A 15,950-nucleotide genomic window follows, 5' to 3' on the forward strand; every position below is an offset into this window, starting at 1 on the left:
CCGTTAGAGGAGGTTTCACAGTATATATCTGAATAAAATGATATAAAAGATATTTTTAGGTTGGTTTAAGATTTCTATAGTTGATGGAGATTGTATATAATACAACTGTGTATAATACTATAATAATATAATATGATAATAACGGGTATTTCATAAAAGGCGACGAAAAAAATGCGGTGCTCAAACAAAATTAACATATTATCTTAAAATCAGACGGATAACTCTGATAGCAACATTAAAAACGATAAAAATCAGTGCTGCCATGAAAACAGAAAAAAATACCACTCGTTTAAATTCCATGCATGTTTATGAAACATCTAGACATAAAAAAAAAAAAACCACTCATTTTAAACATACTTTAATTCTGTCCTATGGTGGAAATTGTATTATCTTTAATCGTGGTTATGTCTTGTAATTTTTGAATCCACCTAAATATCAGCAGCTGTATATTATAGTCCTGAAACTACGTTACCAAAAAAAAAAATGTTTCAGGATAAACAAGGATAAAAGAATATCTTAGGATTTCAACAATTATCGTGTGGCAACACTGAACAGCAGTTTGCACGCATCAACAACGAAATTGGCGCTTAGTTTAAAGATTCAGCAATACCTTATAGAAAATGAAGGGTGGTGTAACGTCAAAAAAAGACGACTGTATCAAAATATGGACGTATTTCGCGGGTTTACAACCTGTTATATCAGAAATATTTGAATTGTTGTTTGGCTCTGTAGCTCTTTATACTGCCAGAGTAGCGCCGTGTACGAAAGATATGAATTACTTTTTAAACGAGGAAAATATTGGTTCAAAATGTCCAAATTCTATTTTATGTGATGACTGTAGGGATTTTAAAAAAATATTTTGCTCAAAGTACCACATAACAGGTCCTAAACCTGTATGGGTCGATTGTATAAAAAACAAATTGAGGAATACTTCACTACATTGGCTACCTGAAGAAATAGTCTTCGATATAGCCAAATACTCAAGCTATGACGTAGAAGTAGAATTGAGAAATATTTATGAAAAAAATTATATTGACTGTATAGATTCTAAGCATGAAAAATTCAAATACAATATAAAAAGCAAAAGTATTATGTTTAAAGACAATGAATCTTTTCCTTGCACCAATTATTGGTTTAAATTAAATTTTAAGATTATTGTTTTACATCAAAATTTGACAAATGAAAATAATTACAAAAAGCTAACTGTTAAGTATGGCTTATTTATAAGTGAAGAGAATAAAAATGTAAACACTAATGTAATCAAAAATGAAAAAACAGCAAAGTTTTTAGACTCATTGGGTATCTGTTATTCAAAGTCAGATATAAATGATCTTAACGAAAGAAGATACACAACATTTGGAAATAATTTTGTAGATTATGAATTAAGAAATATAAAATAGAAGACTGTATACTACAAAATTTAGAAATTAAGTTTTTTTAATGTATATATTTGTATATTAAATTTAAAATAAATGAATACTTATAGCTCATAAGTATTGCATGTTTTTAACGATGTTTTTTTATGTTATTCCATTCCATCTATATTTACAGAATTACAAAATTATAGGCTTTCGAAACATAATAACAATAACATATTATATAATATTGTCTACATTATATAAAATATTTTATTTTTATTTGTTTTCACTCAATTCAGTGATTTTATAAATATAGAAGTGATGGATAAATAACGAATTCCCGAACAAAAGTCCGATGAAAAAAATCTCAAATTTAATAATTATCCTTTTTTGTACAATATACATACGTAAAAAGTCGGAAAAAACGTATTTTTCCGGAAGCATAAATACTTAGAAATAATTTTTCTTACTGTATTATAATCGTACGACTGTTATACTCTTTAAAAGTATGTCAACGCAATTATTTTATGGTGAAAAAAACATATTAGTATTACTTCATATTTTTTGACTTACAAATAGTCTAAGAAATTTCCATACAAAAAAAAAACTACAAACAAATTAATAACAAACATAAACACTACATTATTTCATGCTGCTAATTTTTAATATTTTAAACATATAAATATAAAAATCACATCGTAGGAATACTATGGACAATTTATTGTATTATAATTTATAATAATATGGAAAAAACTCCAATATTAAAGTACCATTTAAATTAAATTTCACGACTATTCAATAATCATTCGTGGTAATGATATGATACCACCTGTTAATTACTTATAGAATAGTTTTGAATTTTTATTTAATGTGTCATGTAAGTTGCCTATACTAAAACTCCTTGTATAATATGGTCCAATGACTCGGGCGCTAAAAAAACTACAATCAGTAGCTTTAAGACTTTGTCAAGGCCCAAGGGGGTATTTCGGGTATGAACATTACAAATATATAATTTCTCCAAGGGATGGAGGCTGCACAGTGACTATTACCATTACCACTGTTTCTCAAAATTGTTGAGGATTGATATTATCAATAAGTACACACATAATATTACATATATTTATAAAACTTTTCTTTAAACAACAATTGGTGACAAATGAAAATATGCAAAATAAGTACAGCTATTTTTATGTAGGACATTAGTAGTATTATGTATTTTTGATCTATTGTGTACACATACATTAATAATAATTAAACAATTAAGCCAGTCAATTTATATATTTAAATAAAAATCACAATAAATAAGGATGTACGTATTCAGTATACTCCATTCTAGAGCTATTGTCTTAAAATAGCAACCATACACTAATATTATTAGAAGTATGGTCATAACACTCATAATCAAGTGGTTATTGAAAATAATGATGATTTAAGATATTTTACGATACAAAACAAAAATCATATTTAGCAGTAAACAGTGTATGGATTGGGACATTGACCATAATATTTTCATAAATCAATATTCAGTTTTATAATAAAGTGTAGCATTTTTGATAATTTTATTCTATATTTTCCATATTATAACATTAGATGAATAGTAAATTTTGTATAATGTTTCAACAAAACAAATAGGAAACAGAGAAATTTCTGTTAGATAATTTAAGTGACTAATGTGCTGAACTTACTCGTATATACTATATAGACAGTAGACACTCTCCTATTTTTTATTAAGCTTATCTTCATGTTTTCAATCACTTGATCCCTCACAGTAGCCATTAGGTATTATATAAATTGCTTAAGTACTTTTTTAAATAGATTTTTTTTTATTATTAATAGACTACAATATCTAAATTTATTACAGCTCAACAACTAAATTAATTTACATAAATAAAAATAAAACATTTGTTATAAACAATGTATAGTATTTAAATATAACATATAAAAATTTATTTCGGGAAAGGTAAAAAGCATCAGAAGGAAATAAATTGTGTCCTAATCTGAGTCTTGAATGGTTTATTGGATAAATATATCATCTTTGGTCAATTTGAAATTAGATACATAATTCCATCTTTACTCCTATATGGCATAAAATCTATACCATTATTAATTATTTAGTGTTGTAAATTTTAATTGTTTTTAATGTTATATATAATATGTTCAAGAATAAAGATAATTTGAAATATTTCAAATGCATGACCTCGAATTTCATTTGGGTTTTTTATACTGCATATAGAACATAAATACATAATACTACTCCTCTTTTTGAAAATTTGTTCTCTATAACTTTTTTTTATAATTAACTTTAGTTTATTTGCAAGTACCTTAATTTGTTGTAACTTTAATTACATACTTAATATTCAAGATCCAGTGTAATTTATAAATAAATAAATAATATTGAAGTTCAATTTATAAAATATAATTTTGTATAAAAAATGGTTTGTCAATAAATATAAATAAAAAATCACACACACATATATCTGTCATTAGAAAACTTCTCGATTTCCAGATATCCCCATTTCTATGCAATATTATGATTTACGACAGTTACTTAGAAATAAATCAAAAATACAATTAAAAATCAATACATATTTAATGATCAACTTGTTTTTATTGACACTTTACAGACTTACAAAATGAATATTACAAGTATACGTGTTAGTACACAATATAATATATATATATATATATATATATATATAAACACGCATAAGTTTATAAATCACACACAATACGCCTACCAAACAGACTTATTAAAGATTAACATTACAGTAAAAAAAAAATGTAATAATAATAGCAACCGTACAGTAATTCACTTTCTAATATTCATGATAGAAAACACATTAAATAAATGGCACTTACTAGTAAAAGGTAAATTTATAAAAACTAATAAAAAATAGTATTTTATTCTAACCACAAGCAGACATAAAGATCAAACGTGTTAAAATTCATACCCAGTATGTGTGTAGCCGATGGCAAGTATTGTTTTTGTATGTTTAATCTAACAACTACAACTATAAGTTATAATGATACATGGAAAATTAAGAGATCTAAAAAAAAAAAAAATTATACAATCAAGGTTTAAATTATATTATATAAGTACACCAGGTCAGTTTAAAAATCTCCATGTATCAACCTATAAGTAGGTATCTATAGTTTGAATAGGTCACACAACATAAACTAATACATAGCTGGTAATTATGTATGCCCATTCATGCACATAATATGTTCGGTAAAAGTCTATATTATAATGTATAATAAAACAAAAATATTGCCGTAGTTAATAGTAATTACAATGAAAAAATATATAGTTTATTGTTTTCTTAAACCTAACATGTATGCGAATAATACAATAAAAATATTTATATGCTTCGAATAGTTTCGAGTAAAACATATTTACATAAATTAAATAAATATCACAGCCTTTAAAAAAATATATTTATACATATATTTGTTTGCCCACATATATCATAAAGGCAATCGGTTTTCATTTTGGAGTAAATACAATTTTGATTTATTTTTAAGTACATTAACTCTGAGGAAAACGGTTCCTTTGTTTGATCCGTTTTGCTACTTGTATTATGGGCAAACTACACAGTCATATTACACAATAAAATTGTTGTATACGCTAACGATAACAAGAACCTTACAATTAGTATAAAATATTTCTTTACAGTTATCAAATGATAATGATAATAAAAATAATAATATAATGTACAGTCGGAATAGAAAATGGCACAGCGTTATACAAATAAATAGTTTTAAAAATAAAAATATAAATAAAACAATATTATATACACATATTATGATAATATATCGAATAAAATTAAAATAAAACTTGTCGCTTCATGTGTCATTTCATAATAATTGTCTTAATAATTCTTAAAAACGAGTTAACAGAACAAAACTTAAACGTCTACAAAATAGTTCGACGCCACCGGGTGTGGGTGGGGTTTGGTAGCCGTTCGTCAAACGGTTGTTTCGTTTCGTCTGAGCGGCTGAAGCTCTCTTTGCAGCCGATCAAAGTCGTTGTAGTACTCGTGGTCAGACTCGTCCTCCAGACTACGACCGTTAGGGGTGGGCGCGGGTGACTGCGGTTCGCAGGATGCCTCAACAGAACCGCTACCGTCACCGGAGACTGTAGATGGTGCGGCGGCAGAAGGTTCGCCACCGGTCAAATGGTACTCCGGGTTGTCCACACTGCTCACCTGGACTGGCAAGAAGTCTGGTTGGTAGTTTTTGGTCAGACCAGGAGGTCTTGGTAGGCTACCGTTTGCGTATTCTGCTGTAAATGTAATAATATTTATTATAAAAAAATAAATCACCGTTCAGCGGCAAGAAATTATTATCGATACGATAAAAGATCAAGTTAAGTATTGGGAACAAAGTTTGTAGTTTGTAAGATTTCGGAAAGCTGAATAATTCCTAGCTTTAGTGGCTCACAGGCTTTCATTAAAATTTTCAAATGATTATTTGATTAACTATAATAATATAATATATCTACCACAATTTCTTTCTTCAATTCAATTTCTTTCAATGTTATCGTGTATAATATAAGATATTAAGAATGAAGATGATTTACCTTCAGCGTGTTGGTGACCAATCAAATCGATATAGTTGGCAGGCGCGTGCCGACGTTTATTGTCGATTTCGTCATTGGCTGGGGACGGCATTAGGTAATCGTCCTCGTCCAAGGGCAAGTCTAATTTCAACGTGCCCACTTGTGCCTTGCTTCCATTACTGAGATCGTCGGAAGTATCACAATCTATTAATAAAAAAACACAATTGAGGGTCAATAATATTTTATTTTTATAACTGTTTGCACGATATTGCGAATGAAACAACGATCACCTGGGATTTACCTATAATCGTTATTTAATTATTAAAATAGATCATTACCTAGTCGATGTATGTCACCGAATTTTCTGAGCTCGCGATCCCAGTTATGTCTGCCGTGCATAGATCCTAGCATGTCGGCACCCGCCGTACTACTCGATCCCAGCCTCGACGGTCCCGGCATGCTGTTGCCCATTTTTGGGTTCATGCAGTACTCATCGGCTTCCATTATACTCATATCTGCACCTTCTGTCGCCAGGTTCGATAGTATCTCATTTTCATCCTATATGATCAACAATAATTAATTAAACCGTAAATAAGCGATTCGACGGGCAAAGTGAAAACTTTTTCACTCATAATCGTTGACCACTTTTAGGCGGCGAACACTTACCTGCGAGGAGTATGACGGCAACCTCATGTAACGATCACCCGGTATGACCAGGTATCTACCCGGATCGATTGCCATTTTGGCGAATTCGTCAGCAAGTTCTTCGAAACTAGGCCGACTATCTTTTTCTATTAGCCAACATTTAACCATTACCATGTAAACATCAATAGTACAAATAGGAGGTTGCGGTAATCGTTCGCCTTTCTCCAGTAAACCTAAAACTTCTTTCTTGTCTACTGTTTCATATGGTTGTTTGCCGTAAGTCAACAATTCCCATACGGTAATACCTGTAAACCAAAAAAATTAACGTGAAAAATTGTTAATGTTGTTGAGTGAACCACCCTGTATAAGAGCGAAAGTCAACTTACCAAACGCCCATACATCGCTTTTATGCGTGAACACCCTGTACTTAAGGCATTCCGGCGCTAGCCATTTGACAGGCATCTTACCACCATCGGCAGTGTACTCTAGCTGGTCAACATCCAAGAGTTTGGCTAAACCGAAATCGGTGATCTTCACGCAGTTGGTGTTCTGCACAAGCACATTTCGGGCTGCCAGATCTCTATGCACTAGTCGTTTTTCTTCCAAATACGCCATGCCTGAATAAAATTGTTCAAATTTAGAACACCTGTAGTTCATACTAGCATTTATTTTTTTAAGTTTTTTACCTTTGGCTATTTGTGTGCACCATTTTAGGAATGTTTTTGAACCAATCTTATCGTTGTTGTTTCGTACGTACTTCAACAGACACCCGAGTGGCATGAGCTGAGTAACCAACATCATTTCAGAAGTCATACATACGGCCAACAGCTTAACTAGATTGTCGTGCTCGACACTAGCCATTATGTAAGCTTCATCCAAGAATTCTTTACTGGTATTCTCGTAACCACACGTATCATCTTTTTTGTGTAGCTTTTTGATTGCCACAGGTATTTTAATGTTCTCGCCTTCAACAACCCAGACGCCCTATAGATACACAATTTTATTATTATTCATACATTTTTTCAGTTATGTAAGTATACCTAATAATAGATGTAATTATTTATAATTAATTAACACTACATTAAGAATTTAATGTTGTATCATACCTTGTACACAACTCCAAAAGCTCCATTTCCAAGTTCGGCGCCAATTCTTAGATCTACTTCTTTGACTATCCTTAATTTGGCTGTATTGGGTTTAACATTTGAAGGCCTTAGTGGTTCATTATCCTCCATACCCGTAAGCACCATTGTCATTTTCACTGCCGTTTCTTTGGCTCGTGCGCGTCTTCGCCAGTGCCATACAAGAATCATGAGTAATACCATCACCAAAAACGTAAACACTACAACCGCGCTCAGGATCAACGGTATTTGCTCCGAATCACTACTAAAATCGAACAAAAATAACGTCGTGGAGGTTCAAATATCAGTTAAGTTGAAGTTTTGACAGCAAACTTACAGTTTAGAAGCCATTCTAACGTCGTCAGCTGAACAATATGGATCTGGATCGTCCTTGGTGTAGACTTTGTATGGAGCAAAAGACGGGCAAATAGGACCAGAGCAGTTGAACGCTGTATGGTTATCTGAAGGATTGCCGCTGGGCTAAAATGTTAAAATAGATCACGTGGATTAGTTTCATACTAGGAATTATGTATACAATTGACTCATTTGCGATTAATTGGCAGCAACACTTACCTCAAATATTTTGAAATGTCTACACGCTTGGCACTGAGATGCATGTGGCCCATAACATCCTCTACATAGAATATCACATGGCATGCATTCTCGTTCTATTTCTCCATTCGGCAACTTGTTAGTAGTGGCATAATACTCGATTGGACAATCGTCTGCGCAGTGATCTCCACGTTTGTAGCCCGCGCAACGTTGGCAGACCTGATCATGGAACCCAAAACCTGTGCACCTCAAACACCGTGGATGACATTTTCTGCATACAGCTTTGCCGGCCAACGCACGCAAAGCAGCACCACCTTGCTCCAACGGTCCAACCCATTCGTAATAGTAACCATTTGGACAGGTTTCATTCTTGTGTAGACATCTCTCCTATAAAAAATATATGTATAGTTATATTATTAAGGTCGTACGGGTGACTTATAAGACTTAGGTTTTATTATAAACCATCAAAGAATACATAAATAATAGCCAAATACTTACAACTGAAGCATCAGCATTGAGAACAGCTTTGTGACAAGATCGGCAACCATTAGGTCCAATTGTATTGTCTGGTCCACCGCAACCTCCAACACAGTTCAAATGGCAGGGCAAACACTCACTAGGTCTGGACTGGTTAGCACTGTATTTATTTAGTGGACACTGAGATACACAGTGAATACCGTCGAGGAGATTGCGGCATGATGTACAGTGTTCAGGACCGGGTCCGTGACAACCACCGTCACATTCTGGATGACATGCTGCACAGGTCTTGTCACCAGCCTCGTATAGCCTGAGTAGTAAAAACAACGAGAATAGTTAGAATCAAATCAAAGCTCATAGTTATAATGTTTGACTTACCCAGGTACATGACTACAGTTCGGTAGACACCGATTGTCGTACTGAAAGTTCCTACAAGACAAACACTGATGCGGTCCTGGGCCCCAGCAACCTTGTTTTGAACACTCCGGGTCACATATTTCATTTTCTAAAACTATATAGGTACATCATAAAAAAAAACTCTTAATAGTAATCATAAATTAATACTTACTGCAAAGAGATTCATTTTTGTTATTTTGCAAGAGCTTTGGATGTTCTGAAGATTTTTTTATCGATTCCCAGTCTATAGTTTGGGCGTAACACAGTCTTTTATTTTCTAATATTGCAACGCTCCCAGAATGAATTTTCTTTAATGAACGCAAACCCAATGAAGTTAATGAAGTCTTTACAATATACAATGATGCAAAGTATTCGGTAACAGTACGACCACCGATTACTTCCAAATTCCTGTTGAAGTAAAATTAAATTAAACACTATATTATTACTATTGTAATTTTACAAAACTTTACCTAAAGTATGACAGATTTTTAAAATCTTCATGTGATCCTTGGATGTTTATGTAGCCTGTTACTTCTTTTAATGTGCTAAATACTTCTAAACGATCAGGATTCATAGCTTTGATACGTTGGCCGAAACTAAAGTTTGCAAAAACTTGTTGGAAACCTTTGAATGTTTGGTCTAAGATAGTTAATGAACCTTCGATTACGGTACAGTCTTTAAAACCCTCAATGTTGCTATCATGGATTGTGGCTACGCCTTCACAAGTTTTCGGGCATGGGCCGTCACACAACACACATTCACCATTAACAGCCTACAACAAGTTTTAATTTAGAAAAATGTATCGAAATTAAATTAAGCACAATTCTTACTTTTTTCTTTGGTGGACAACTTCGCACACACGCTCCGTTGTCTTTAAGCAAATGTTCTGGGCAGTTTTTTACGCAAGTTGCGCCATAAGCATACTTCCCATTTGGATTTGTTTCCCAGGAGTAAGTTATGGAATTATAACGTTGCATCGCCGGACATTCTTGAGTGCATACACCATCATCGTAAAAATTTCGACATGCCTTTAAAATTATAAACATATACATATTATATATGTATTTTATTTAACGTAATTTGGGACATATTCTTAGGATCGAGTTATTATATACATAATATATTAAAATATACTTACGAGACAATCACTCTGCTTTGGTCCTGTACAACCACCGGCACAAAACAAATGACAGCAGTCTCTAGGTTTCGGTCCAAAACATCGGCCCTGGTAACATTGGGGACTGCAGTTGATCTTTGAGAACTTTTGACAATTGTGCGGACCTTCACCCCAACAACCGCCCGTACACGACTTGTCACAAGGTGGGCATTCTCGTTCAGAGTTCGAGAAATTATACATGTACATCCACTTGGCCCCCGGCCCAGTGATGATCTCATCCCAGTTAATGGTGCGCATATGGCACAGATTATAGTTATCGATCATGCCCACATTGCCAGCCAATATGTCTATACAAATGTATTGCATGAGTAAAAAGATATTAAAAATGACATGCATTCAAAAATAATAGAAACGCTTACCTCTGAGAGCTGGCAATTCGAGATTGTTCATTTTTGATAACATGACCAGTAATGAAAATTCTTCTTCCTTGACGGCCAATTTGAATTGAGTTCGGCCTCGAATGATTTGCAGCCGAGGCAACACAATTTTGTTGACGTCCACATGAGTGATCAGAACGTATCCGGTAACTTCTCGTATGTGTTGTAAAAAACTCAGATCCAAGTGTTCGTCCTGTAACCACGTCAATTCCAGATTGCCATCCACATAAGTGCAATTGGTGTAACGGTCTCTTAGGTTCCGGTAATGGTGGTCCCGATTTGATGGCACGGACAGACGACCGTTGGTACCAATACATACTGCAAAGTTTAGAATAAAATCAAAATTTAATAACATGTAAAAAAATTTAAAATTCTTAGATTTGATATTGGATATGTATAAATAACCATCCCATAGTGAACAGTTTTTTTGGTAGTGTAGTTATTAATTATATTATTTTATAATACTTTCACTAGAATTATGTTTTTTTTTATGAATTCCATCGCGGAAACTCCTTTCGATCGGGAAATAATATTAATCCTTTCAAGATTTTCTTATACGCCTCGCTCACCACCCCACCAAACATACACACGACATATCCTCCCATAATAATTGTATTAATCCTCACGCAATGGTATGTGTGACCGCGACGGTTTTGAGTACCCTCCAAACAACAACAAATAACAATGATGTTGATGATGATGATGTGGACGACGCTAGTCATTCTCACGTTATTGTTACGTTTACGCATTGTTGTCGTCGTCGTCGATGGTAATATTAATAATAGTAACAATAATGGAATAATATAGTGTGCGTATGTAAGGCAATAGGAGGCAGCAAATCGGGCGTTGTGTTATCAACATTTTAATTAAAATCCATCGCACTGCAGGCGCCAAAAAGCAGTATATTTTTTCCTACTCTGCTACTCCTTCCACCAAAGATCGAATTCCAAAGCGCACAATACAAAGTTCTAATAGAAACAGTTAATTAAAAAATGTCTTGTTCCCTCTGGGTATTGACTATTGATCGATGTACGTATGTATTGAGCTCGTGCTTTTTGCTATTTATTTCGGAGTAGTTAAATGTAGACACACTACAAGAGCCTCTGCGGTTTGCTGACGATGACCGACTCGATATAAATTAGACGATATTGTATTATATAGAAGGGGAAAAATAACAACAGGTACCTACAGTTTGATATCAATACGTATCTGGTCCGATAAAATGTCAGTCTGATTGTTTAGTCATTTTCTTATATTCCGTACCATTTGCCGCCAATAACAATGAAGAAAAAGAATTTTCATTGTCGAGATTACAATTAAAAAAATATATAATACAATACACTAAATTACAAAGAAATGTATCGTTTTTATTCTTATTATTGCAGTCTACACTTTTAAGATTTTACTCATTTGTATAACGAAATGCAAGCCAATTAACTCGGAAATATATGCTACAGGTACACACAAGCACCTGCGATAACACAGCAACACGTGTAGTAGAAGCTATTAACATTATATTATCGAACGTTTCTGATATTATCATAAAATATGTCTACGGTCTTTAAATGCTAACTGAGCTCGATTTGTATTTTAAACTATAGCGATTCGCACGAAAAGGTTTTTAATTGAGTTTGATTTAAGAAACCAGTCGTGAGTTCTTTGCCGATGTAATTTACAGTACAATGTGGCTTTTATCGGTCTACTAAATTTTAAAGAATTTGCGAGTAATTGAAAATACCGGTTTTGATTTCATGTTATTTTAACGTTCGTTGGAGTATTGCTTTATCCACAAAAAGCATCATATAGTAGATTATTATTGCTTTATAGCGAGTAAAGAACTGGTTTCAAGATTTAAAACGGATACCTTCAGTTTTTGAAAACACTGAAGTCACTATATATTTATTATTATATTAAAAAGTATTTCTCCTCTCCGTTTACATCGATTAATCACATAGGTATTAGTCGGTATTATCGTCATCATTTAACATTATTTTATCCACTAATCTCTTTGCAATGCATAATTTATTAATATTATTAAGTCTTAGGGGAAAATATAATATGTGTATAAGTAGGTACTTAATAAGTTGTCAAAATTATTATTAATAAGAATTAATATTTCTTAAATATTATTAAATTCATTTTTTGATAGGGTATAATCCGCAAGGGGTCTAAGGTATTTTTATCCGGCACTGCAGATTTAAAATTACTTTGATGTCCCGTGGTGAGGGATCCCACAAAAAAATGCAACTGACGTACGCCCACGTCTGTCTGTTTCTTTACAATAATCAAAACTCGAAGAAATAAAATCGTTAAAATATTTTGTGAGTTTGTATTATGTGTAAGACATAGATAAATGTATAAAAGATATTACTTTAAAAAGGAGTATTTAAAAAAATAATATTTTACCCAATATTAATAATATTACGCGTATATGTCAAATTCTAGTAAAGTCAATTTTAAATACTTTCCCTATTGTCATGACGGGTGTCTTTAAAAATATGAGGAGACTATAGTTTGAAATAGGAAATACATTTTTCAGATTATTATAATTTAACATTTTTGAATTTTTCCATCTGATTTACATATGATTTTAATGTTTTTTCTTTTCACTTTATAAAATTTAAGTTGTTGGCCTTCAAAAGAAAAAAAAAGTTTACAAACTCATACCAATGAGTAGTAATAGTACATATTATGAAGTATGAAAAAAATTAACATACCATTTTAACATCATCAGTGTGGTAATTAAATTAGGAGTTGACAATTGTGTTTATTTTACATTTTTATAACAACAGTTTATCGCCTTAAACAAATAATTTGTAACACCTTAAGTCAAATGATGAAGTGTTAAACCAATGAAACTGAATTTGAAAAACAATTCGATTACAAACTGCCACTCACTAAGCAGTTTTAAATATTTACAAATATTTGAATATGTAATGAACTATACAAGTAGGTAATATTATACTTTTATATACCTATATAATAAACTGTTTATAACATCTGAGAATCAGACATATTATTATGCACTTTTATTTCTCAAACATGTTATATTTTTAACTATTTTCGAATGACATCGTAAACAGTTTGGCCCCAATAGGTACCAATGAAACTATGATATTTTAAACATATAAACATTTTTGTTTAAATAAAATGTAAACAACAATCGTACAAAGTTTTTTTTATAACTGTTTCTACGTTGACAACTCTTAATTAACTTATCAGATTGCACGAATACGAATTTTATTATTTATTAAATTTTGTAATTTAAAAAAATCTTTGGCCAGTATTTTAATATTTAATTGACAGATAATACATATTTCATGTTATGAATGTCAGAACGAGAATTTTTAACTCCACTAAATAATGCTGAAGACTGCAATTAAACTACAAACCACAAATAAGTAGTAGTGATTTAATTTAAACACGTTTTGTTGGATCAACGTATTCGTATATTATAAATTTGTATCTAATACCTATAACACTTGTACATACTATAATTTATAATAAATATTGATATTAATATATGAAATCTTTAAGCCGTATAGCTATATTTTATAAGAGTAATAAGAGCAAAATTACAATTTCTTCTGGCAAACATTAACATTTAAAAATGTTTAACTCTTTGGGTAGGTATTTGTCTTTTTTGGGGTTTTCACAAAACGATACGCAATAGCAATATAATATTATGTATTTCATATGTCGTGTGATTTGTTGGTTATATAATTTTATATTCGTCGTGAATCCGACACGTTTTCGTGGACCACAGGACTTTGGAAATGTAGTTATACGGGATTGAATTTAAAAAAAAAATCTTTACCCTTGTTTTCGTCCCGGTATTACTCGGAACACGACGCTAATAAAATAGTACATAATACGTCAAATACGTCATTATAGGTGGGTCGCCGGTTCTCGGAATCATATAGTATACCGTCATCGCACACTTTCAAACGCACGTACTGTAATAATATAATATGATAATATTTTGATCTACGTGTAATGATCATGTATAAATATACGAATATTTAGATATGTATTAATATAAATAATATTATAATATTATAATCTTTTATTATATTTTGCGTTACACGCACGACACGGATTCCAATCAACGTCGTGGTAGTCGACAAAAATGCGCGACCCGTTCAAGGCCACCCGTAATGATATTTTTACACATTAGTATATACACGATTATTTCGTGGACGGTGGACTTCATCGCCGAACTGGTGGATTTAACACTTACAAAATTTGTATATATTTTGTTCAAAACACGTGTAATAAAAGAGATTTGGAAACACACGAGTGCGGACCGCCGGTGTATTGGCGCTGATCGTGGTGTGGCAGCTGTGTGCTGTGGGTCGGGTCGAGGGGAGGTTGTGAGCGATCCGTCGGTCGCGATAGCGATCGTTTTCGGCCTCAACAGCCGCAGTTTCGTCCGTCTCCACACTGCATTTCGATGGACCGGTTTTATCAGTCATTACAGCGACGACGAATAATTATAATATTACTATAATATTATATTTTATATATTATCTGATAAGGAATAATAATATTTTCGTTGGACGAGAAACAACAACGCGTTTACAGTATAAAAAATACAATATTATTTATTATATACCTACTGTACATAATACCCATACGCACACGACTTGATCACACGAGTCTGTACCACCGGGCTATATCATATTATCCCTACCTGTACGCAACACGGCGAGAGAAATATTATAAGAAATATAAAAATATAATACACTAGAACCACCTGCAGCAAACACGCGGCGGAGAACCCCGACCAAGCCTGGGGGCCACCGGTGCACATATATACACTCACACAACACAACACTGAACACGCGGGCATACAGACCTAAAACCGGCCGCCGCCGTCGCCGCCGAGTACAATAATAATATTAATAATAATGCGTACGATATGTGGTACATGGTATTCGGTACGCTTCGAGTGGATAGGTATGTGCCCAGTCATCGTCCCCGGAGGCTTTGTGTATAATAATTATATGTGTGTGTGTGTTTGTGTGCGCGTGTATATGTGTGTACGAGTAGGGTTTTTCATTATATTTCTTTTCCTCTCTGCACACTCAGATTTTTATATTTTTGTTTTTGTTCTACGCGCGGAGCAAGGACCATTACGCAGTAATATTATGTATAAATCGTAGTCTCCCGTTTGCAAGTGCAAGGACACGCGGTTGGCTGCGCTTGAGGGATATGAAGAGTAGGACTAGCCCAAGAGTGTCCCCCTCCCCCGCTCACTCCATCGACAACACAACCACCACCACTACC

General features: G+C 32.8%; 1 protein-coding gene across 5 annotated transcripts in view; it reads right to left on the reverse strand.

The window, feature by feature from the left end:
* Positions 1-3,946: 3,946 nt before the first annotated feature.
* LOC132922485 (epidermal growth factor receptor) overlaps positions 3,947-15,950 on the reverse strand; it is a 77,665-nt gene continuing 65,661 nt past the window's right edge. For 3 of the 5 annotated variants that reach the window (XM_060986043.1, XM_060986039.1, XM_060986040.1), the window contains 16 exons: positions 10,644-10,979; positions 10,246-10,571; positions 9,938-10,135; positions 9,578-9,879; positions 9,280-9,515; positions 9,090-9,222; positions 8,733-9,021; positions 8,256-8,621; positions 8,020-8,162; positions 7,668-7,947; positions 7,248-7,545; positions 6,948-7,178; positions 6,583-6,866; positions 6,255-6,474; positions 5,938-6,120; positions 3,947-5,640 (listed from right to left, as the gene is read on the reverse strand). In XM_060986043.1, coding sequence (XP_060842026.1) covers positions 5,324-5,640; positions 5,938-6,120; positions 6,255-6,474; positions 6,583-6,866; positions 6,948-7,178; positions 7,248-7,545; positions 7,668-7,947; positions 8,020-8,162; positions 8,256-8,621; positions 8,733-9,021; positions 9,090-9,222; positions 9,280-9,515; positions 9,578-9,879; positions 9,938-10,135; positions 10,246-10,571; positions 10,644-10,979 — 4,142 coding nt within the window. In that variant the 3' untranslated portion in view covers positions 3,947-5,323. The remainder of the gene's footprint in view (positions 5,641-5,937; positions 6,121-6,254; positions 6,475-6,582; positions 6,867-6,947; positions 7,179-7,247; positions 7,546-7,667; positions 7,948-8,019; positions 8,163-8,255; positions 8,622-8,732; positions 9,022-9,089; positions 9,223-9,279; positions 9,516-9,577; positions 9,880-9,937; positions 10,136-10,245; positions 10,572-10,643; positions 10,980-15,950) is intronic. The other 2 variants (XM_060986042.1, XM_060986041.1) reach the window with 2 other exon arrangements.

The sequence above is a fragment of the Rhopalosiphum padi genome, chromosome 2, assembly GCF_020882245.1.
Source record: "Rhopalosiphum padi isolate XX-2018 chromosome 2, ASM2088224v1, whole genome shotgun sequence".
NCBI lineage: Eukaryota > Metazoa > Arthropoda > Insecta > Hemiptera > Aphididae > Rhopalosiphum > Rhopalosiphum padi.